A 25,478-nucleotide genomic window follows, 5' to 3' on the forward strand; every position below is an offset into this window, starting at 1 on the left:
GCGGTCCGGCGCCATTTTCCTGTGGACCGGAAGTCGCGGCCGGACAGTAAGATTACTACTTCAGGTCGCGGCTTCCGGACTTGTGCACATGGAGCAGCGGCAGCAGACGGAGCGGACGGACCCGTGGGAGCGGCGGCGACTGGAGCAGGTAAGTGATTTCTATGTATGTTCGTGTTTCAGTCTGTGTTTACTACTGTATGTTAACCTTCTACACTGTGTGTTAGCTCAAAAAATGGCGACACAGTGTAGGAGGTTAGACCGTTCAAACCCCTCGTTTCTCCCGGCACTAGCCAGGATAAAGGAGGGGGGGATTCTCAGAGCTCACTAGAGCGAGGGATTTTTACCCAATTTTGCAGCATAAAGCAATGTGGTTGCTTTACCACATGCAATGCTGCAATTTTGGGAATGGCTCCATCTAGTGACCAGCAATGGGAAATATTATAAATTGAATCCAATTTATAATATTTCCTGACTCGTGAAAAAAAAAAAAAAATTAGAACAATGTTTAATCACCTATACACTAATTGTTTAACTAAAAAAAAAAAACATGTTTTGCTGGCAACACATTCCCTTTAAGGAATAAAAAGTTTCTTGCCAGCCCAAGCCTTAAAGGGGTTATCCGGGGACCAAAAATTGCATTGCGATAATATATTTATTTGAAACTAAGTAACTTACTAATATACTTGAATTAAAAATGCTGTGCCCGGCAGGGCTTCATAGGAGCCTGTCAGAATCACGATATACTGCAATACATTAGTATTGCAGTATATCAAACAAGCAATCCAACGATCGCTAGCGGGGAAGTGAAACACAAAGTATATTAGAAAGTTGTGGAACTCCTCCTTTGCATGATTAACCTTTATTTACATAAAACGTGAAAAAAAAACAAAAAAACTTTAACTGTAAATGCCATGCACCCAGTGAGGGTGGCATAACTGGCACTGCCAGCTTTCCGTAGGATTGCGTTTGAGCGAAGTCTAGCCAGTGGCAGGATTGCGGAGTACACCTCGTCAGCCCGGCAGAGAGAGGCTGCATGTGAACCTCGTGACTCGCCAGCTGTTACAGAACCGCACACAGCAGCCATCACTTGCAGCTCTTGGCACGGCCACTGCCCGCGTGGTATTGCAGAGCTCATACAGTGCACGCATCATTCCCATATACGAGGATTGCAGCTCGCGGCTTCAGAGAACCGAGAATGGCGGCGTAACCAGTCCCGCACGCTACTGCCATGAGATGCACATTGCACGAGAGCTCACACATCAGGTATCTACGAGCCATGCACATAAATACACACATCAATCACCTCAACCGGTGCCACACCAACCTGCGTGTCCGCCGCCATCTTACCGGCCCTGACCCAGGAAGCACTAGTGACGAACTTCCGCCAGGTAATTCCAGAATGATTCGCTTGCCGGCTACGTCACTTCCGGTACAGCAGGCTGCTTTACAGCACTAGTGAAGAACTTCCGCCAGGTAATTCCAGAATTAGTCGCCTGCCGGTTACGTCACTTCCGGTACATCAGGCTGCTTTACTATCCGTGACCAATCGCTGTGGGCTACCAGCCTTCCCTTGTGCAGCGATAATATAGTGCCGCTAATCGGTGGGATAGCCTGCGCTACATTCACCCGGACTTATGTTCTAGTGCTCATCGGCCGATATGTTGACTCATTTCATTATTAAAATATGATTGGTCATCGTTATACAAGTGGTCTGGGCTGCGGTGTACAATCTTTAGCAGATTATACCCAGGGGAGATAAATCCCCTCCTTCGTGATGCCTCGTGTGTGTTTCCTGTTTAGACGCGTCATTTCAATCCATAAACGCAATGTTCAGACTTCTAGTAAACTGAAATACCTGGAAAATATTCGTGAGTTAGGGTATGTTCACACAGCAGCGTCCGTTACGGCTGAAATTACGGTGCTGTTTTCAGGAGAAAACAGCACCGTAATTTCAGCCGTAATGGCATGTGCAGGCGTCTTTCGCTGCGTCCATTACGGACGTAATTGGAGCTGTTTTTCTATGGAGTTCATGGAAAACGGCTCCATTTACGTCTGAAGAAGTGACAGGCACTTCTTTGACGCGGGCGTCTTTTTTTTACGCGCCGCCTTTTGACAGTGGCGCGTAAAAAAAATAACCGTCAGCACAGAACATCGTAAGACCCATTCTAATGAATGGGCAGATGTTTGCCAACGCTTTTGAGCCGCATTTTCGGACATAATTCAATGCTAAAACACCCAAATTACGTCCGTAAATAGTGTGTGTGAACCCAGCCTAAGCATCTATTACCATTGCTCAGTCTAAGAACATTCATTCATTTCCAACTCTGTCAGAAGGCTGAAAACAGGCTCTCCAGTGCCACCCAAAGGTGACTACCTTGTAAGTCAAGGCCCAACCCTTGTGTAGAGCCTTGAAACAGAACCCTACTATGTACTGATGAGGAACAAAGACTCAGAAACTGTGGTGTCTGCAGATGGGTGTGTCTGGTTTCAAAAGTAGTCACCTATTGCTGGCCCTATCTTGTACTCTTTTCCCAAAGAATTGCCCTTAAAGGAAAGGTGTCATGAATTTAATTTTTTATTAGTGTTTTTATTTAATAAAATATTATATTGACTTCACACAAAATGTTTTTTTTAATGAACGCTTTCTTACTTTAGTGGGGCTGCCATGTTTCATTTCATCTGTGTCTCAACGACACATACACAGATGGAATATGGCAGCTACAGTGCATAGGACACAATGAACGAGAGCCAGGCGCGCGCGCGCGCGTGCGTGCGTCGCAGCCCCCTCCCCTCACATACCTGGTGTGTGTAGTGTGCGCAGCAGGGCTGCATCCTATTTTAGTGCAGCGGAGTATGCACGGGCGCTGCTGATCCTTCATAGCCACTTATCAGCTGCCCGCACGCACGCACGACCCCCCCCCCCGTGGGGGTTATGCAGGGTGCTTGTGTGATGGTGGGGGTTTTGTGATGGTTTGCGAGGGCGTATGTGTGAGCAGGATGCTTGCGGGCACCTCTAATATTTATTGTGGGAAGACAGAAGTCGCTGCAGGTGAGTATAAGTATTGACATTTTTCATATTACGAACTTTATTTTTTTTAGTTTTGCAGGCTCCGCTGGACCTTTTCAATAAAATGGTTAACGAGGATTGTGTGGGGGAGTTCTTATTTCAATAGAAATATTTTCTTATGCCTCTGTGATGTTTTTAATACTTTATTACCACCTTAGTAATGGCAGTTGTCTATTTGACGACGTCCATTACTAATCCGGAGCTTAGTGTTAGCCTGTACAAAGTTAGCACTAACCCCTCCCATTATTACCCCAGTACCCACCGCCACTAGGGGTACTTGGAAGAGCCAGGTACGGTCCAGTACCCGACCATCTGTTGTGATGGCCGGGCACTGGGACAGCCACAGGCTGGTATTATTAGGCTGAGAAAGGGCCGTGACTTTTCCCACCCTGTTAATGCTAGGCAGCTGCTGCTGTGTTTTACCCGGCTGGTTATGAAAATGAGGAGCACCCCACATGATTTTTGTTTAAAAAAAAAAAATGACATAAGGTCCCCCCCAATTTTGTTAACCAGCCCGATACAACACAGCAGCAGCTGCCTAGCATTACCATGGTGGGAAAAGTCACGTTTTTTTGGCTCTTCCCATCCTCATAACACCAGCCTTTGGCCGCCCACAGTACTCCGCCTTCACAACAGATGGTCGTGTACTGGATCGTACCCGGCTCTTCCTGATACCACATTGTGGCGTGGGTACCGGGGTAATAATGGGGGTCAGTATTAGCCTTTTTACTGGCTAACATTAAGCACCGCCTTAGTAATGGACGTCATCAAACAGACAACTGTCATTATCCAGGCGCTAATAAAGTATTCAAAAAACAGACATAAGAAAATATTTTTATTGAAATAAAACCTCCTCCACACAATCCTCGCTAACCATTTTATTTAAACAAAAACCGTAGATCGCAGTTGTCCACCCAATCTACGACGTAGTCCAATGGGTCCAGCGGAACCTGCAAAAAAAATAAAGTTAGGCCTCAAGCACACTTCAGAGAAATGTTTTAGTGTGCCATCAGTTTTTTTTTTCAAATAAATATTGAATTTACCGACCAAATTTTTTCACTAACTACAACATGTCACGAGAAAACAATCTCAGAATTACTTGGATAGGTAAAAGCATTCCGGAGTTATTACCACAAAGTGACACGTCAGATTTGAAAAAATCATTTGTCCACAAGGCCAAAACAGGCTGTGTCCAAAAGGGTTAATACTTCCCACCATATGGAAGAAAACAGAAATACAAAATTTTAAAAAATTTAATAAGAATAAGTAACGTACTTAAAAAAAAACAAAAAAACAAAAACTTGCGACATATTCCCTTTAAAGGGGTTGTCTTTTCATACTGATGACCTATCCACAGGTTAGGTCATCAGTATAATATAGGTGGGGGTCAGTCACCGTAAGTCATGCAGTGTTCGGTGCTGGAATAAGATGGCTCCGTAAAATGTATCTCGGCCATGCTGAAGTACTGCTCCTGTTCACTTGATTAGGAGCAGAGCCGAAGTGTTGCAGCAGGGCCGCTATACACTGGTCAGAGCCATGTGCTTCCGGCACCGACCACTGCAAAACTTACGGTGCCGGAGGCAGCGGATCACTGCAGGGCGCAGGTGTCAGACCTCCACCGATCAATATACCGATGACCTATCCTGTGGATCGGTCATCAGTATGAAAAACCACCCCCAACCTGGTCCACAACAAAGCTGCAGAAAATCTGCATGTTTTATGTGCAGATTTCACCCGTTAGGCATGTTCACAATGGATTTCACTTTCCAATGTGTAACGGAATAAGCATGCTGCGGATTTGAAGATCTTCAGCATGTGGAAAATATCTGGTACTGTAATCCGCTGCAGATTTTTTGTGCACAAATTTGCCACAATTCTGTGCCGTGTGCAGGGGCCCTAAGACTACCAGCTGGATCTCTGCAAGGAGAATCTGTACCTTCCAACACAGCTTTATGGATTGAAATACTGTTACTCAGCCAACTAGTATTAAAAAGGATCAGCAGTTATTAAACATTCACATGGCTGTATTTTCACTTCAGGTATAAGTCACGTTCTTTGTTGTGTTTGACAAGAAAGGTGTCTCCCATTGTGGGGGTTTTCCTACTTCTAGACAGCTCAAACAAGGACTGAACATGGCTGTAAAAATAGTCACAACAGATCCCCTACTATCCACCACTTATCAACGCATTTTTGTTACCCACAGTGAATGCACATTAGGCAAACAAGACTGCAGATTTATAATAATATTCATATGTCCATCATGGAACTCCTCAGGCATCTTAGCACTTAAACTGCTTTCCAGTTTGTTGTACCAGAATTATAAAAATTATCCCCTACCCACAGGATAGGGGATAATGCTCTGATCATGGGGGCCCCACTGCTGAGACCACCACTAAATTCCTAGAGCAGGGGTCCCAAAACCCCATTCCTCCTCACAGTACTACCAGTGAGGGGGACTTTGAATGGAGCGGCTATCGAGCAAGCGCACTGCTGCTCCCTTCAAAGTTCCATAGACATTAAACTGAGCTGTGGGCGCATGTTTTACTTCCCCTCCATTTAAAGGAACAGTGTCACCACAATTTTTTTTTTTAATATGTTAAAGATGTTAGTGCTTTATTAAAAACGTTTGGATTAATTTGTGTGTTTGTGTGTTACTTTTTCTTATTTTTACATTTTTTCTTCCCTATGGGGGCTGCCATTTTTTTTTCCATTTCTGTATGTGTCGATTAACGACACATACAGACATGGTATACGGCAGCTCCAGTCCCATAGGGACTGCGAACGGGGCCCGTTCCATCCACTAACATGTACGCCGCTGTGTGGGAACGGCGCATGCGCCGCTCCCACACAGTTCAATTTGAAATGCGCGCCGTCCGGCGCCATTTTCCTGTGGACCGGAAGTCGCGGCCGGACAGTAAGATTACTACTTCCGGTCGCGGCTTCCGGACTTGTGCACATGGACAAGCGGCAGCAGACGGAGCGGATGGACCGGAGGGAGCGGCGGCGACTGGAGCAGGTAAGTGATTTCTATGTATGTTTGTGTTTCAGTGTGTGTTTACTAGTGTATGTAAACCTACTACACTGTGTGTTAGATCAAAAAATGGCGACACACAGTGTAGGAGGTTAGACCGTTCAAACCCCTCGTTTCTCCCGGCACTAGCCAGGATAAAGGAGGGGGGGATGCTGAGAGCTCACTAGAGCGAGGGATTTTTTCCCAATTTTGCAGCATAAAGCAATGTGGTTGCTTTACCACATGCAATGCTGCAATTTTGGGAATGGCTCCATCTAGTGACCAGCAATGGGAAATATTATAAATTAGAATCCAATTTATAATATTTCCTGACTCGTGAAAAAAAATAAAAAATTAGAACAATGTTTAATCACCTACACACTAATTGTTTAACAAAAAAAATAAAAAAAACATGTTTTGCCGGCAACACATTCCCTTTAACAATCTCCTCATTGCGGGGTGCAGTGAGAAGAAACACGTGTTGAAGACCCTTTATCACAATATGTGGGGGTCCCAGCGACCAATCACCACCTATCCTGTGGATAGGTGATAATTGTCGATTCTGGGACAACCTCTCAAATTCCTTTCCCTGATCTCTTGTATCTAATCCCCATTCCTTATAGATTTTAAGGCAGGATTCACATTGTGCGTAAGTTTTAAAACACCTGTGTAATCTTTAAAGAATTTTTTTGGGCAGCGTTTCAAAAACATAACAGACGCACAATGTTTTCCCAGCCTAAACACATTTGGGCAGGGCTACTACGTAATGTATATTGTAAACTGTATCATTTGTCTGCACCACACGTGTAATTGTTACAATGTGTATTATGCTATGTAAACTCATCATTGGTTAAAACCAAATTGGCACCTCTATCCTAATAGCACAGTGTGCCACTCAAATCACCATGTATATAGAAGTTTAATGGAATTTTATTGATGTAATTGGACTGATAAAACATCTTAGTCGAAGAGTCCAAATCCCATATCGTCATCAGACTCCTCGGACTCTTCTTTCTTCTCCTCCTGCACAGGTGCAGCAGCAGCAGGAGCTGAAGCAGCCTCCACAACGGGTGCCGCAACAGCAAAAGCAGATGGATCTGCCAGGAAAGCCTTGACCTGCAGAACAGAATGTCCAGTAAATACCAACACATGATCTAATGAAGACCAAAATAATTTGGTTTGCCAATTGAAGCTAAACAAGCAAGTATATTAACTATATATGGATTAGAAGTCATTCTACAACATTGTATCTTGTCCAGTCCAATGAGTCCGGTTACCTACAGCTTTCACATTTTTGAATATCTCCACTTGACCGTGTTCAGGTTGGAAATTTTAGGACAGCACCCAAGTTGCACACTTATCCAGACAGACCCTTCTCTAAATAAAGAGCTGCTGGGAATCAGTTGATCAATGCAAGTCCAAAAACCCACAGCAATAAAAGCCTCTAATAGGGAATATGGACTGGGGCTGTCCTAATGGTACACCACCATTAAATTCATTAACATGACCCTAGTAAAAACTCTTTTAGAATTCAGATTTTTACAAAAGCTTTTCGGCTGGGGCTAGACCTGGACTGTTTCGTAGTGAGCGATGAATCCCTGTCCATAGGAATGCAGACTAGAGCTATTTATCTCACTACAAAAAACAAACAAACAACCTGATATCACGGTGATAAATTGCTTTCCATAGGAATGCATTAGGCAGCTTGAAAATCTCTTCAAAATGGCTCAAGTCAAGAGATGTGCTAAAGGTTTTGTTTTTTTATTATTTCCACATGCTGGGATTTTAGAGCTACACACTTGTCATGAGAAATTTCTAAAAGATTTTCAAGCTACTCAATGCATTCCTATGGACAGCGATTTGTCACAGCAATTATTTGTAGTGAGATAAATAGCCCTAGCTTAAGGTATTCCTATGGACAGCAATTTATCACTCACTACATAAAAAAGACCTAGCCCCAGCCTAAGGCAGTGCCTTAATTTATCACCTAGCAAAAAGGTGCCAATTCTGATGGGTGACAGCAGTGTCTATACAGCTCCACTGCAGTCCCCAAGTGCACTAACAAGGGAAACCTCGAATATTTAATACGGACACTATGTTGAAGAGGGACCTCAACAGAAGAGACATTGTTAGAACACTAATTCCAAATGGTTAGGTAATCTGATTGTGGCTTTATTTTTCCAAAGCAGGTTAAAAAATTAAGTGATCGATTTCATTTATTAGGGCAACAGTGGGACTTTTCTAGAACAGTTTCATGCATGTGGCCTATTGTCACCTACTGAATCGTTCAATATCCATCACACAGCGCAATCAATCTACGTATATTATGAACCATAAAATAATTCATTCATTTACCTTGTCTGCCAATGGGAAGCTGTAGTCCGTCTCCACAGCAACAGCAAGTACCCGCTTATATCCATTGATGACGGTATGAGGTACAGAGGCAACAGTGGGATAACCAATCTGCAGGCAAACGCTGGCCACATTGCGCACACCCTAAAGAATGAACATGGATTAGTAGGAGTTCTTTTAAGTCACAGGCCGCTTGCAACCATATGTAACCCCTATGCCTTGCATCACTAACACACCTCCAAAAAGCGAGTTCTTAGGGCATCTTCTGTGATATCCAAGACTTCTGGGCTGTAGATGCTCCCGTTGTCATAAACTTGTTGGATGATCAAACCAAAGGAGAACGGAGAAATGTTCAACATGTTCAGCAGGGTGGCTTCGCTGGCACCTACTTTATCTCCAGTCTTAATCAGTTGTACATCACTCTGCAAAGAAAGTTTTTTTGCGGTTAGGCTGCACATACTCCAAAATGGACTAAGAACTCTAAACTATGCGGTTTGTGCAAACTTCCTAGGCAATATATTTTACGTTTGGCACAAAAACCATCGCTTACCAGAATTTCAATAGTTCCTCTGGAGATTTTAGTAGTGATTCCCAAAGCCTGGAAGAAGGAGGTCTTCTCAGGGCCCAACCCAGTATTCTGAGCAGGCACTGTGACATCGCAAGGTGCAATGGCTCCAGCACGGGCAGAAGCGGGCACCTACAAAATAGTTTCATATATTTATAGTGAATATTGTATACAATTTTGATGAACACATCCAGCAGAAACTTTAGCATTTCCTGAGAACGACTTGAAGGACTTTTCCACACGTAACAGAATTTCTGCGGAAAACTTCTGCAGCATTTACGCATCAACTAGCAGAAAATCCACACCATTTCATGCATTTTTTACTGCGGAAAAGCGATTTTTGGTGCGGTTTTTAAAAGAGTTGTTGTGTGAAGAAATTACACGGACGACATCCATGTGCTATCCATGTTTCACACACCAGTTGCTAAAGAAAGAGAAATTAAAAAAAAAAGAAAGAAAAAAAAAAAAAAAAGGCGCATGCAGAGGAGAATCACTGACGTGAAAAACGGATGCCACATGCAAGAAACACTAATGCGGGACGGAAAGCACATGGACATTAAATGCAGGAAATACGGTCCGTTTTATGTGCACGCAAATCGGACACTCGTGTGAATAAAGCCTAAAAGGAAAGACGAAAGTGAAAACACTGCAGAATATCTAGATTATTTGTGCAGAAATCCTCCAGCGTTTTCTGACTTTTTTCGCAGCACGTGGACTTTGCTACTACTGTAAAACGTAGAGAATTCACACACAAAGTCTGGATGAAAATTCAGCAGTGTTTACGCTGTGTGTGGACGAACCCTAAAGAGGGCTCTAGAAGTTGTGTTTACCTTGTTGGCAAGTAACATATCTCGGACTTCTGTGAGATCTTCCTTGGTGAAAACAAATCCCACATTTCCCTTGATGTGAGGCAGAAGCCTGAAAAAAATATTCTAGATTAATAGCTTGCAGGAGACATAGGTCAGCCTCATAAAAAACAAAATCATGACTCACTTCTCCAGGGCAGAGTTATTCTCCAAGTGGCCACGGATAGCCTTGCGCATCATGGTGTTTTTTCCCATCAGCACAACAGCTTTCCCTCGCAGGGACATACGGATCTGTTGCATTTGCCTTGAGCCAACATTGTCCGCCCCCACGATAAAGCATTTTGGAAAATCATCCAGCAGTTGCTGCAACAATAAAAAAAAAAAAGTCAATCTGTATTCAATCTAAAACTTAGGATTGCAGATTCAGCACCCTTCAAACAGTATTTTAAAAGTATATTCAGACATGTCAGAACAGATTCAGAGGAGGTCCATACTTTGAGCCCCTTCTATCACTAGAATAATAGGGCAGCGCCTCATTCACTTCGCCTTGGAGATGATCAATAGCAGTTCCATAGAGTTCAATGAAACCATATTGCACACGCACAAGTTTTAATAGCTCTCTGGAATTCGCATGGACACGGGATCACTTTGCACCTTGCACACGATCGTAATTTCGATCTGCAATTACAGATCCGTAATTGAGTATCAAAATACTGATCCATTCATTTCTATGGCCCACGGACACCTTCCCGTACATATTTATGGGAAGGCGTCCAGGCCATGAAAAGGACGTCCTATTTTTTTAATTTATGGGCCGTGCTCCTATACTTTATAATGGGTGCATGGCCCACAAATGCAGGTGACTGCCCTCCGTGCCCGTAATCACGGACCGCGATTATGGTTACAGCCGTGTGCAGGGGGCCTAATGCAGGAACTAATATTGGATGCCTGTCAGTCTAAGGCCCCATTCACACTCAATCTCAGCACCAAAATCTGCATGCCAAGTATGTGAACAGTTTTAAATAACCCATTCACATGCTACAGTACATTTCCATGCTGACTTTCGTCTGTATAGCGACAAAAAAATAAACAAACAAATCAGCCGTGGTTAAATTTAGCTACTTATTTTCACGTATTCTGCACCGAAAAGCCAGGGGTTAGCCTCATTGAATGACAATGGGGCTAATCCTCATGCAGATCTCCTGCACACCTGCGGCAGAAATACGAGTGAAGCCTTGAATTTCTGCCACGGAAATACATGTCGGATTTAATTCCAAAGTGTGACCTTACACTGCATTGCAGTAAAGTATAGTATTGCAGTATTTAGGTGTAAAGTATTGCAGTGTATTTATATTTACAACCAAGATGATATTGGAACTAAAAAACATGAGGAAAAAAAACAACTTATTTTCCTGCAGCCACGACGTGCAGTATATGTTATAATATATCCTGCAGCCAGATTAATGTCCTGAAACCTTTAAAGGGGTTTTCCAGCTTCTGACAACTGTTGACCTATCCACCGGATAGGTCATCAGTACATGATCTGCAGGAGTCCGACATCTGGGCCCCGCACAGATCAGCTGGTCCGGTGCTTCCGTGCACCAGACCTACAAGCCGGAAGCTGTTAGCTCCGGCCACGGAATAGCGGCCGAGCAGCAGGTCTGCTCCTATTCAAGTGAATAGGAGCAGACCTGGAGTTCTGCAGCATGGCCGCTATACTATGTACGGAGCCAACTTCTTCCGGGCTCCGTCCATAGCATTATGTGCCACAACATCCAGCTCCCGCAGGCCACCGGAGCAGCTTATCGATTCGGGGTCCGGGTGTCTGACCCGCACCGATGACATACTGATGAATGATCCGGTGGATAAGTCATCAGTTGTCAGAAGGTGGACAACCCATTTAAAGGCCAAAATGAAGTAATTCTTAAGGGGTTACAGGGACACTAAAGCTAATATGTCATCGACCTTTATTGCACAACTAAAGGATAATCGTATAAATTCAGGCTGAGATGGGGCCTTAGTCAAACGAATGACTAGCCAAAAGTAAAATAAGATAAAATCATTTGGGGTAGGCTTTATTTTCTAGAACTCCAGGTCGGAATCTTTGGGAAAAAAGTGAAACCTGCCTTTTTAGAACAAAAATGTAGGCCCTTCAGAAACATTTGGAAATGTGTATCTGAATGGTCATGAATTTCTGCGAGGCGCTTTCCACATTTACCATAGACTTTAGTGGGGAGGGCCACACATGTATAAACAACGGTATGGAATTAAAAACAACAACAAACTTACGATGATTTTCAGAAAATAGTTGGACTTCCACGTAGCCCTGTCTTCCCTGGGCATCTTGTCAGTGCTACCAAGGATTGCCACAAAAAGGGTTTAAAGACCGGATGATTCTGTGAAAGCAACAAAGGATTAGTTGGAAATAGCGCACGTTAAATAGCAGCTACTTGCAAGGACTACCATAAAGTGTGTACATTCCGGCCATCATCTGTAAACCAAATACTGTATAGAGGAAGGTCTACAAACATCCGTACTGAAGACTGACCAGACGTCCACACAGATATAGGACTTGTGTGTGATCTTTGCTTGCGGATCAACAGCAGCACTCTTTGTAGAAGTTCCCTGATCTGACTTAATAGAGAACCCCCCCCCCCTATATTAAATACTTCTGCCCCAATATGTGTATCTATAGGTTAAGTCTACATATACTGGAAGCAGTGAGGCCCCAGACCACACCACAAAATCCTTAACTCCAGCAGATATATGTGGATTATATGTAATGATGTTCAAACAGCAGGGCAGACAACCTACTATCTGGTAGTCTCAGCGACATTACTACATGCCACAGCATTCAGCTGCATTGCCATCTAAACCAGTGCAGGACAAAGCTAAGGGCACGGTGTTGCTGCCTATTCTGCTCCATATGTAAACGTGGAGCCGGATGCTGCTGAAATCACCAATTTTTTGGCGGGTAACGTAACAGTCCTCAAAGTGCTCCTCCATTATGATCTTTGACAGATAACGAGCATCTAAACTAGGACCCTCTAATGATCAACCGAATAAAGCCTCAGGGTCTGTACCCCATTGGCTTTTTAGGCTGCCGTTATGCCCATCCACTCAGGGTGCAGTCTAGGTTTCAATCACTTGACTGCAAATAGAACATGTAGCGCTCCCTAGAGGAACCCCATTATAAGTCAATGGGGTCCCGCAGGCGCCATTTGGATCAGTTATATGCCATGTCCCCAGTGTGAACAGAGCCTTCACAGACATCTCACAGCTCTGCTAGGTCTGAATAGGGGTTTAGAATACTTGGGTCCTACACATAAGAGGGAGACCTTTCACATCCTGACAACTTCTGATTTATTTTGATGTAATAAGACAGTTTTGTTTTACAAATATAAGACCTTGTAAAAAGATTAGGACCCAACAACGTACAAAATAAAGAGCTCCATAAACGACATGTTATGTTAACACTGGTTATGCCCACAGTACACGCGGGACGTGAGAAAGCCATAAACATACAGCACCAAGGGCCGGGCCGCCAGTCACATGGCGCGATTTAATAGAAGGCTGCAGCCCACTGTGACAGAACAGTCGGACAACACATTAAACACGCGTCTTCCTCTAACAGCTAGCAGTGTACGGAGATGTGAATAAAGGCCTCATAGCCCCGTACAGCCGCTCATCAGACCGACCCGCCACATACCTCACACGAGGGCTCCGAGAGGTAAAAGGGAGCGAATTCCGGGAACAGCGCTTTTATATTATATCATGTCGACCAACCAACAAGCTAGAAATTCACGACGTCGATGCTGATTGGATATGACGTTTTGCTCTTTCGTTTTTTATTGGACCTGGAGGAAATCACTCAAACTAGTACTGTTAAAGGAACATACGATTGTAAAATGTGTGTATTCATGTAAGTGAATAAACTGGTGCCCCCTAGTGGAGTGGATGTAAGGTTACATTTTCTTCCAAAATCTTTTAAAGCATCATGATCACAAGGCCGTTAAAAGTAACATAAAGGACAATAGAGAGATAAATTATATTTCCCGTGTTAGCACTATTCCACCTACACATAATTTAAAAAAAATGGCAGCCACAGGGCAAGGTAATATTATATCTATCTATAGATAGATCTATCTATCTATCCATCTATAATATAATTTCTATTATTTAGTCAGGGGTGGCAAACTAGGCAATTCTCATAGTGCCCCTTATTCCCAGGGGGTGTAGGGACCCACAGAGATGAGCTCCAGGAGAAACCTGATTTTGCCTTTGCCCTCTTCACTGCCCTAGGACATCTGAGGATTCCAAATTAGCTTTGTCCACTATCCTAGGCCCCCAGGGAATTTTAAATTAAAGGGGTATTCCTGTCTTACAAAGTAATGGCATAATACCAAGACATGCCATCATTTTATGATTGGTAGGGGTCTGCCCTTTGGGGCCCCCATCAACCCTGCATCCCCTTCACTGTTTTTCCCTGCAGAGCAGCATCACGGCTTCTTCATTCTCAGGATCAGAGGGTGCCCCAGGGGTCAGACTACCACTGCAATATGCCATCACTTTGTAAGATGGGAATAACACTTTCACTACCCTAGACCACCAGAACAACTGTCTAAAAGTGGCACGCAGGGGACACTACTTTGCTTGTCATCCAGGGGCCTATTTCCTATAAAAACCAGCCCTGTATATACAACTGTGAAAACGTAATGAGACCACCCTCATCCAAAACAACTATTAGAGGGGCTGGTCCCTTTATTGTAACATGAGCTAAAAGATGTTCACATTCTAATGAATTCATTTTTGTGCCAGCAAATATATGGACAGTGACATCAGTTGCTACTCCTTGAGCGGAATCCCCGTTGCCAACTCTGGCCGGAGATTCCGCTCCAGGAGAAGCCCCTGATCTCAATGTCCATATATGGACAGTGACCTCAGGGGTTTCCTCTAGGAGCGAAATCCCTGGCCAGATCATCGGCAATGGGGATTCCGCTCAATCAGTAACCACGGACGTCACTCTCCATATAGGGACAGTGACGTCAAGGGCTTCTCCAAGCACAGCACTTAAAGTAGCTCTGTGTCCGGGAAGTCCTCAGTGAGCGGAGGAGCTCCCTTTACTCCTCCGCTCTGAACTAATTCTGAAGCAGGGAGCTGATGGTTCCCTGCTTCAACATTGGGTTCAACTTGATCTGTGTCCTCAGGATGCAGATACAGTTGACAGCGGGACATACCCCCGTTCGCCCGGGACAGCGGGACTCTGCCCGGAATCCGGGACTGTCCCGCTGAATTTGGGACGGTTGGGAGGTGTGAATAAATTACAAACTATACTGAATCTTTTCAAAAACAACTATACATCAGTCTGCTCAGCTCCGCCTGCTCTATAACATACTGCCCCCAGATCAGACCCCATGTTTGACATAACAGGTTCCCTTTAAACTGCACAGAGGCTGTGCTATGTGAACTATGCATCAGGACCAGGGGATCTTGATATCGGAAATTGTTAGCTCCAACTGTTATTAGTAAGTTGGTGTTTTTGACAATGTATTCTTCCCAGTTCCAGCTCATTGCTTAAATTCTCACTAAAAACGAACATTTATGTAATCTTCCTGGAATCAAATCTACAGTCAGCTCTAGAAGTATTTGCACAGTAACACAATTTTCATCATTTAGTCCCTGTACATCACCACAATAGATTTGAAACAAAGCAATGAAGATGTGATCAAAGTGTACAATTTTAGCTTCAAAGGTAACCTGTCACTCTGCCCTCTCTGAGAGCAGCCTGCAGAAGTGACAGGCACGCTGATATCCGCGGTGTGTCTGTTACGTTCAGCAGTAGTTTAGCCAAACATCCATTTTATTCATTACAGCGTGCTGCGAGCCAGGAGTCTAGCGTATTCCTAAGTTGTGGGCTCCTCCATACCCACCACTGTGACATCTTCCGCTCTATCACTCAGCATAGACAGAATACTGTCAATCGGCAACAGGGAGGTGGGGGAGTGCGCAGCTCATAAATATGCCAGACTTCTGCCTCACAGCACATTGCAATGAATAAAACTAGTATTCCCATATAACGTAAGTCCCAAATGCATGTATAGACACACTAAGGGCTTATTCAGACGAACGGGATATACGTCGGTGCAACGCGAGTGATTTTCACTCGCCTCGCACAGACATATTAGTCTATGGGGCCATGCAGACAGTCCATGATTTTTACGCAGCGTGAGCCTGCAACGTAAAACTCACGACATGTCCGTTCTTTGTGCGTATTTCGCGCATCACGCACCCATTGAAGTCAATGGGTGCGTGAAAATCAAGCGCAGCACACGGAAGCACTTCCTTGGGACGTGCGTGATTCGCGCAACAGCAGTGAAAAGTATGAATGAAAACAGAAAAGCACCACGTGCTTTCCTGTTTACAAACATACAAACGGAGTGTCATAATGATGGCGGCTGCATGGGCTGCATGGAGCTGTTAAGTGCCTTTTGCGCATGCAAAACGCCGCATTTTTTGCGTGCGCAAAACGCACACGCTCGTGTGAATCCGGCCTAATACATGAAAATCATGCAGGACATAGAATAGCATATGTAATAGAATCCAATATTTGATTATCTTTTAAAAGAAAAAGGATTTTGATATACAAAACGAATAAAAAAAAAATGTCTTGAGAGACACAGACATAAGAATAAATGCAAAAAACAGAAGGCGGACTCCCTACACACAAAGAAGACCCCGAATCAGTGGCGTAACTACCACTGAAGCAGCCCGCCAGCCGACGCGCCCCCCATATTCCCGGTGGCACCGCTAGCAGCCGTTACGGGGGACACTACTACAGGGCCCGCGACGCTGAGCCTCTAACATATATGGGCCGGGCGACACAGGCCATCTCATACCCGGAGGCGTCGCTGGAGGGGACCCCAGTGCTAGCGACAGTCACCCCCTCTTGCAGTAACTGTACCTGTGTCTATAGCACGCAGGTACAAATACATGCATTAGCGCTGAATGGCCGGGCACGTTCTGTGCCCGACCATTCACTGCCTTACAATGACGCTGATTGGCGGGGAAAAATGACTTGCCCCGCCAATCAGCGCCTATCAACGACGCTAGCCACGCCGCTTCCATGCTTGAAAGGCACTGATTGACGGGGAAAGTCATTCTGTCCTGCCAATCAGCACCTTTGAACGACGCGACACATGCGTCGGTCAGCTCCAGCAGAGCTGCTCAGAAGAGAGCAGATCTGCATTGCCACCAGACAGCACGGGAACGGGATCACGGTGAGTATGTAATTTTAAAAAATTCTACTAAAACTGAGTGGCGTTATCTACAGTGGGGGCACTATATACAGGGGGGGGGGAGTCTATATGTGAGGATGTGGGCCACTATATACAGGGGGGTCTATATGTGGGGCACTATCTACAGGGGGGCGTCTATATGTGGGGATGTGGGCCACCATATACAGGGTGGTCTATATGTGGGGTGGTGGGGCACTATCTACAGGGGGTCTATATGTGGGGCACTATATACAGGGGGAGCTATATGTGGGACAATATATACAGGGGTGGGCTATATGTGGAGCACTATCTATAGGGGAGCTATATGTGGGGCACTATATACAGCGGTGGGTTACCTGTATATTTCATGGGAACCGGTCTGGTAGTTTTAACCCCTTGAACCGCCACCATGCGGTAATACCTGACCTGACAATATTTCCAAATGTATGTTTTTTTTCAGATTCAGCAAAATCTTTAAAATCTACTTTTAAAACGGCGCACGCTGGGGGGCGTGGCCAGCTACTGATGTGAGAGGACGTGTGTGGCGATAGCTCCGGGCCGGCATCCTGCATTATATCCTCCTGACGGTACTGTACTCCGTGAAAGCTGCCAAAATTCCTTACCAGCTACGTCGGAAGGGAAGGACATCTTCCAAAAAAAAGATGAGCCCGCCTAAAGCGATGGACGCGGCGGAAAAACTGAAATCATATGCCCGCGTGGTGATCCAAGATGGCGCCGGCGGGTGCTCTGCTGGGCAGGCCGCGGCAGTGGCAGGGACATCCACCTCTGTTCCCTCGGAACAGGATGCGGGAATCACGCTGCAGGAGGCATCGGATAAGCTGCTGACAGCCATCCTCGAGACACGTACGACACTCACGGCTAAGATAGATGAGGTGAGAGTGGACGTGGGCCTATTGAGGCAGGACCTGCAGAATGTGCGGGAGAGAGTGATGGAGAGGGAGGGCAGGATTTCGGCCTTGGAAGATCTTACTGCTAATATGCCTGCGGCTATACAAGATCTGCACCGTAAAGTGGATTTGTGGCGCCAGAAAGCCGACGATCTGGAAAATAGATCGCGCCGTAATAATCTTCGCATTGTGGGGCTGCCAGAGAGGGCAGAGGGGCAGAGATCGGGAGAGTTTGTGGAGAAATGGCTGAAGGAGACCTTCCCAGATGCATCATTCTCGCTGGCGTATGCGGTAGAAAGGGCGCATAGGGTCCCAGCACGATTACCACCTCCGGGTGCTCCCCCAAGACCTCTGCTTGCTCGGATGCTGAACTGCAAAGATCGGGATACGGTTCTGCTGGAAGCTCGGAAGGCCGGAGGGATCCGCTTTGAAAATGCTTCTGTGTCCATATATCCGGATTTTTCTCCTGATTTGCAGAGACAGAGGGCGTCTTATGTTCCTATCAAGCGCCGACTACGGGACATGCAGATTCCTTATTCGATGGCATATCCGGCTAGATTGCGGGTTGTGGATGGAGATAGAGCCTCAAGTGGCATCACTTGAGGCTCCATTTACGGTAGATGAGATTTTGGAGGGAATGGCTTCATTGGCTAAGGGGAAGGCTTCAGGGCCGGATGGTATTCCTCTGGAGGTATATTTACAGTATGGAGAGCTGCTGGCCCCCCAATTGCTGGCCCTGTTTGAACACAGCTATCGGAATTCCGCTCTTCCGGAATCCATGTGTGACGCCACCATAATTGTGTTGCTGAAGCCAGACAAAAAATCAGATGAATGTGGTTCATATAGACCGATCTCGCTGCTGACAGTGGATTACAAAATCTTGACTAAGATGTTAGCTAACAGGCTCTGCAGAGTGATAAAAGAGATCATCCATTCAGACCAGTGCGGCTTTATACCTGGCAAGTCCACCTCAGAAAATATCAGGCGGGTACAGGTGGTGGCGCAGATTGGATGGGAGGAGCAGCAGGACTGGGCGGTGGCATCTCTGGACGCGGCAAAGGCATTTGACTCGGTAGAATGGCCTTATCTGCTGGCAGTGCTGCGAAGATTTGGGTTTGGGGAAGGATTTATTAATTGGGTTTCCTTGTTGTATAAATCTCCACGAGCGCAGGTGTTGGTGAATGGGGCCCTGTCCCCTTCCTTTGGCCTCCATAGGGGCACGAGGCAGGGGTGCCCACTTTTGCCACTTCTCTTCGCATTGGCCATTGAACCACTGGCTCTTAACATCAGGAGGGATCCTGCATATATGGGAATTAGAATAGGAGACAGAGAGGACCGGATAGGATTATATGCGGACGATATGGCGTTGTTCATGGCGAACCCCAATGCCACCCTCCCCAGGGCTATTTCCCTCATTAACGTTTTTGGAAGATACTCAGGGTTACTAATTAATTGGTCTAAATCGTATCTGATGCCTTTGAGGCAGGATAACTGTGGATGGGGCACCCAATTTTGCAGACTGCCAGTAAGATCAGAGTTCAAGTACCTGGGGATTAATATTGCTAGAGATAGCTCTAGATCGTATGGGTTAAATGTAGCACCCTTGGGACAAAATACAGGTGTGGAAAGGCCTGCATTTGTCAGTGGCAGGACGCGTCAATCTATTAAAAATGATAGTATTGCCAAAGTTCTTGTATGTGTTGGAGCACATGGATGTGTTGGTGCCTAAAAGGTTCTTTAAAATAATAAATTCGTTGTTCGCGCCGTTTGTGTGTGGGGGGGGGGGGAGATCTAAACTCAAGCTGTCGATTCTACAAAGACCTAAAGATGAGGCTGGGGCTGCGTTACCGGATGTTTTTCTATATTACTTGGCGGGGCAGCTCAGGTACTTGATCTCTTGGGTATCCCCCCCCCCTAAAGACTAATGCTGAGAATCATCTAGCCCGGGTACTGGGCTTAAAAACTTTGTGGCCGATACTGGAGCCGCATGATTTCAGACACCGTTCCCTGTTACCCTTACATAAGTTGGCCAGAAGAGTCTGGCAACAGGCTAAAGATCTACTGGGGTGTGTGGGGGTGGTGGCGGAGAGCCCGCTGTGGGATAATCCGAGCTTTTCCCATCTGCATGGGTTGGTGGGGAAACGTTACTGGTCATCTAGAGAGGTAGTTGCTATGTCACAGCTGCTAACGTAAGAAGGGTTGGTTATGTCGGTGAGTGAGATTCGGGCAGCATTTAATATACCGCCAGGGGATGAATTATATTGCATACAGCTTCATCATGCTCTATTAGCACAATTCCCATTGAACTCCGTGACATACTCTAGCTGTGACTTGGTGGTGAGGTTGAACACGCCGTTTACAAGGGGTGTTGTTTCCCAAATCTATTCTTTTCTAATGGAGGCTAAAATGCGAATGGAGCCCCTGGGGGCGGAGGATAGGTGGCGTGCATTAATTCCACAACTCACAGCGGAGGAATGGAGGGAGGCGCAGGGCTCCCATCTGCTGGTTTCACCAGCTGCAAATAATAAACTAGTGCAACTGTTCATCATCCACCAATGTTATTTAACGCCCGTAAAGTTACATCGTATGGGAAGAATGGAGTCCTCACAATGTCATAGGTGTGGAGAGATGCGGGCAGACTTTATACACCTAATGTGGGGTTGTCAGCGGATTCTTCGCTTTTGGGAGGAGGTGGTTGCATTATTAACAGCAGTGATGGGGAGGACGATAACATGCAGGCCGGAGGTGTGTTTACTGGGACTGCTAAATGAGGAGCAATGGTCAATATATGAGAGGATCTTTCTCAGAGAAACACTGTTTATGGCAAGAAAGGCGGTGGCCATGAGATGGATGGCGGAGAGGACCCCGACAGTAGCGCAATGGCGTAAAATGGTCAATGACATGCTCCCATTTGAGAAAATAGTGTATAAACACCGGGGAAAGCCAGCTAAATTTGATCTGATCTGGGAAGGTTGGTGCTCATCGAGTCTCACTCACTGTACAGTCCAAGGGCTAGCAGCTGCTCTGGCACAAGCTGGGGGTGGGAGAGGGTAAAAGATTCGGGAGGATGACACGTCCAGGTGTTTCAGTGTATGATGTACAAGAGGATTGGGGCGTTGTGGTAGAATATTGAAATGTGGGAGTATTCCTATTCTCATGATGTAATGTAATAAAAGTAGGGTTGGATTGACTTGAGAATCCTGTATTATGTATGTGTGGTCTGCGAACCACGGGTTATTATGATGGATACCTGCGAGTAATCCCTTTGTATATATTGATTCTTCTGACATATGTACTATTGAATGTATAATGTTCTCCTGATGTATGTGATGGTTTGACTCTGACAGTTACTTTTAATAAAACGAGTTTAAAAAAAACAAAAACGGCGCACGCTATATGATAATTACTCATTAAAGGGTCATGGGGCGGTGCCACTATCCTGAAGAGTCATAGTCCTGCCTCCAAACCTACCTTTCCATGTGTGATGGACATCCCCCTGGCTGATACAACTTTCTCGGATGCGCCATTGCCTTGTGGCACTATATACAATGGGGGGCTGTGTGTAACTATACACAAGGGGGAGCTGTGTGGCACTATACACATGGGGGAGCTGTGTGGCACTATATACAAGGGGCTATGTGGCACTACTAAGGGGGGAGCTGTGTGGGACTATCTACTGGGGGGGCTGTATGGCACTATTTACAAGGGGGAGGGCTGTGGCTCTATCTACAGGGGGCTGTGTGTAACGCAATTTACAGGGGTCTGTGTGGCCCTATATACAGTGGGAGCTGTATAGCGCTATATACAGGGGGGGCTTTATGTCGATATCTACAGGGGGGCTGTATGGCACTATCTACAAGGGGGGTTGTGACACTGTCTATAGGCGGGGCTGTATAGCACTGTCTACAGGGGGGCTGTATGTATAAGGGGGCTGCTTGTTGGAACTTGGGGAAGGGGCTTCAGTCAAGAGTTTGCTATGGGGCCCAGTCTTTCCTAGTTCCACCCCTGCCCCGAATGTAAAAATATATAAAAGTATACATGTGTAAATAGGTACATATAGCATTTGGCTACAAATAGAAACTGGAAAGTAGACTTTTTTTTGTTCAGATAAAGCAACACCCATAATGGCAATGCTAGCATGAACAAAGAGCCAAAAGACAAACATATGAAGTATACAATACCAGTGAAGGCTAAGCTGGAAGCAAAGGCCTACGAGAAAATGGGTGTCAGGGAGTCCACCAAACCCGAAACGCGTTTTGCATAAATGCTTCGTCTAGGGGTGAAGGGAGTCCGTCTTCTGTTTTTTGCAGTTAGTCGTCTGTCTGTGTCTCTCATGACATTTTTTTTATTAGTTTTGTATATCAAAATATTTTTTATGAAAGATATTAGATTTTATTACGTATGCTATTCTGCGAACTACTGCATGTCATACATAACAGACTGTTAGGCTGGGTTCACACGAGCACATTAACGTCCGTAATGGACGGACGTATTTCGGCCGGAAGTCCCGGACCGAACTCAGTGCAGGGAGCCGGGCTCCTAGCATCATAGTTATGTACGACGCTAGGAGTCCCTGCCTCTCCGTGGAACTACTGTCCCGTACTGAAAACATGATTACAGTACGGGACAGTTGTCCTGCAGCGAGGCAGGGACTCCTAGCATCGTACATAAGTATGATGCAAGGAGCCCGGCTCCCTGCACTGTGTTCGGTCCGGGACTTGCGGCCGAAATACGTCCGTCAATTACGGACGTAATTAGTGTGTGTGCACATACCCTAAAGAAGGCTTGTCGCCTCTGCAGATTGAACCTTTTTGTTCTCCAGATAGAGGGAGTGCCACCTTGTTTTTTGAGGGGGTTTTACATGGAAAAGGTTTTCACTATATTTCTTATATGGGCCTGTTATGGACATCAATTTAGGCAGGTCATAAACTGGACCTCGTTGTAGTCTCTATCTGGTTTCAAATGGTGGGAGAGCATTCAAGAATTACGATGCATCGTAGAGGCATTAGAACACTTGACACCATGTAAGAGCAGATTCATCATATAGCCTGTCTAAGGCTTCGTTCACATCTGCGTTGGGGTCCAGTTCTAACGTTCCGTCTGAGGTTTCCGTCAGAACAGGACCCTGAGCAGACACAAACTGACACCGACGGAAACCAGAGGTTTCCGTTTCCATCACCATTGATTTCAATTGGGAGGCATCCTGTGCCCATGGTTCCCGGTTATGTCTGTTGTGCACCGGACCAGTCGTTTTGCCGGAAGCAATAGCGTAGTCGACTATTCTATTGCTTCCAGCAAAACGACCCGTGCACAACAGACACAAACGGGAACCATGGGCACCGGATCCATCACCATTGAAATCAATGGTGATGGAAACGGAAACCTCTGGTTTCCGTCGGTGTCAGTTTGTGTCTGCTCAGGGTCCCGTTCTGACGGAAACCTCCGAAGGAACGTCAGAACGGGACCCCAACGCAGACGTGAACGAAGCCTAAGAAAGAGTAAGTATCTTTACAGCTTGCGGTGAGACATTTTCTAAAGAACAAAGGTTAGAGAGTGTTACATAAGTAAATTGTAAAAACTTCAATAGTTTTAAGATCAGAGAATAAATATGGATTTTTGTTGATAAGAATACAATTATAAAATGGATGATACAGTCCAGGCTTCCATCTCAGGGACAGTCATATATTTATACAAGTTTATTATGACGCCCTTAGTCATATCTTTTCAAAGCTAAATAGGTTTAATTCTTTTAATCTTTCCTCATAACTTAGATTCTCCATGCCCCTTATTAGTTTAGTTGCTCTTCTTTGTATTTTGAGAATGATCCTTTATTTTCATCCTCACAAAGAGACTTTTTTACATTTCATCTTTTACTTACAGCCATTATTTTTGAGCCTGTAATAGGGGTCAGTAGAGGTGCATGGGGCCTCTACTGTATTTCTGTATGGCTCAGAGCTCATGTCATTTTTCCATGCTTAATTGGATGCTGTATGTAAGGAACTTTTCTCCCCTAGTGGCATTGCTTCGAAGGTAGAATAGTTCTGTACATACAGCCCCCAATAGAACATTATATGGCACACATGAAGTCCTGTAATGCTTCGTAGCATGAAGCCGTACAGGACTCCGGGTGCTGCCATATAGCCTCCATACCATTTCAATAAAGCTTAAAATCATGGAGACATAGAAGCAAAATGTCAAAAATTGCAACAGCAATTTTAAGATGTAATAATGCTATCCAAGGCCAACCTTTTTTTTTATTTACATCTTATTAAAATTTTACAAAACAAACAATGAGACACCAAAGCATAACAACAGGATATCCAAAGCATAATGTACGATTAATTCTATACATATAAAATAGGTAGGGGAAAAGGTACCAGGAGGTGCCAAGAGGTTCCCAATCATAGTTGACTGAATCCAGTAGGCAAGACCTGGTCCCGTGGCTGCTATGGAACAGAAATTAGCATACAACATGGTATTGTCACAAAAGTATTAAGAAGCTATTATACTATATTACTATAAACATGTGGACTATAAGAATTCAAAATTACTCTATTTTTGTAATAGCAACAATACAACTCTATGGAATATGAGAACTGGGCTGGAAGAAGGAAGAGGCGCCCCTTGACATATAATCTTTCCAGCTAGATTATTGAGTGTTATACTTGGAGCCTTGAGGAGGCCAGCATTCGTTCCATATAGTAGTCTGTTTGGACATGGTTAGTGAGTTTGCTTGAGGGGTCGAAGATTTTCACATTCTAGAAATTATAATTCTAGTTGGTAGAATTATACGACCAGCAACATGTTGGATAGGATGGGGTAACTCTTTAAATCCAATAAAGTACAAAGCCAGGGAAGGGAGGTATCTGGTGCTGGGTAACCGTATTTATCAGAATAAAAGTCGCTTTCCAGAAGTTATATACCAGTGGGCAGTTCCACCATGCATGTACGATGGGTCGTACCTGGAGATTTGAGATCGAGTTATGTACCAGCTCAATAGAATCTTTAGAGCAATCACCCAGTGTGTAGAACTATGGGAAATCTTTTTGGTCCCACAAGTGGCATATTGCCACTCTTGAAGTGATATGGAGATAGCCTGCTTCTGCGGTTAGAAAATGTCTAGGTTTTTGAGAGATTTGAGGATGAAGTAGGGTAGCGTAGAAGAGCGACAGGCCCTAGGTTTGCAAGAGTTATTTGTAAAATATCCATATGCAGCTTTAGGAATAATCATGGACTCCGAAGACCAGGATTGTAATAGATGGCGATGTCTGAGGTATTTGTAAGCCCTTATTCACACAACAGGGTTTCCCGGCCGGGTGACGACCGTTCATAAATCGGCAGTCACCCGGCTGCATTAGGAACAATAGACCCCTAATGGGGCTATTCACACGACCGATTTTTTGACGGCCCGGGAAACCTGGCCGTCAAAAAATGGGACATGCCCGATTTTCAGCCGTTTACCCGGCCCCCATAGAAGTCTATGGGGCCGGGTAATA

The 25,478-nt window shown here is 45.1% G+C and overlaps 2 protein-coding genes across 3 annotated transcripts in view; both read right to left on the reverse strand.

The window, feature by feature from the left end:
• Positions 1–1,414, reverse strand: part of GCN1 (GCN1 activator of EIF2AK4) — a 59,795-nt gene extending 58,381 nt beyond the window's left edge. Inside the window, exon 1 of one of the 2 annotated variants that reach the window (XM_075831174.1) lies at positions 1,325–1,414. In XM_075831174.1, coding sequence (XP_075687289.1) covers positions 1,325–1,342 — 18 coding nt within the window. In that variant the 5' untranslated portion in view covers positions 1,343–1,414. Of the gene's footprint in view, positions 1–1,303 lie in introns of both variants that reach the window. The other variant, XM_075831166.1, reaches the window with a different exon arrangement.
• Positions 1,415–6,991: 5,577 nt separating this feature from the next.
• On the reverse strand, positions 6,992–13,612 carry RPLP0 (ribosomal protein lateral stalk subunit P0). Its single transcript, XM_075831182.1, has 8 exons — positions 13,510–13,612; positions 12,090–12,196; positions 9,988–10,163; positions 9,825–9,912; positions 8,980–9,126; positions 8,666–8,851; positions 8,433–8,573; positions 6,992–7,193 (listed from the first exon to the last, which is right to left on the reverse strand). The coding sequence occupies exons 2-8, from the start codon at positions 12,141–12,143 to the stop codon at positions 7,038–7,040; spliced, it is 948 nt and encodes a 315-aa protein (XP_075687297.1). The 5' UTR covers positions 12,144–12,196; positions 13,510–13,612; the 3' UTR covers positions 6,992–7,037.
• Positions 13,613–25,478: the final 11,866 nt, after the last annotated feature.

The sequence above is a fragment of the Rhinoderma darwinii genome, chromosome 1, assembly GCF_050947455.1.
Source record: "Rhinoderma darwinii isolate aRhiDar2 chromosome 1, aRhiDar2.hap1, whole genome shotgun sequence".
Classification (NCBI taxonomy): Eukaryota; Metazoa; Chordata; class Amphibia; order Anura; family Rhinodermatidae; genus Rhinoderma; species Rhinoderma darwinii.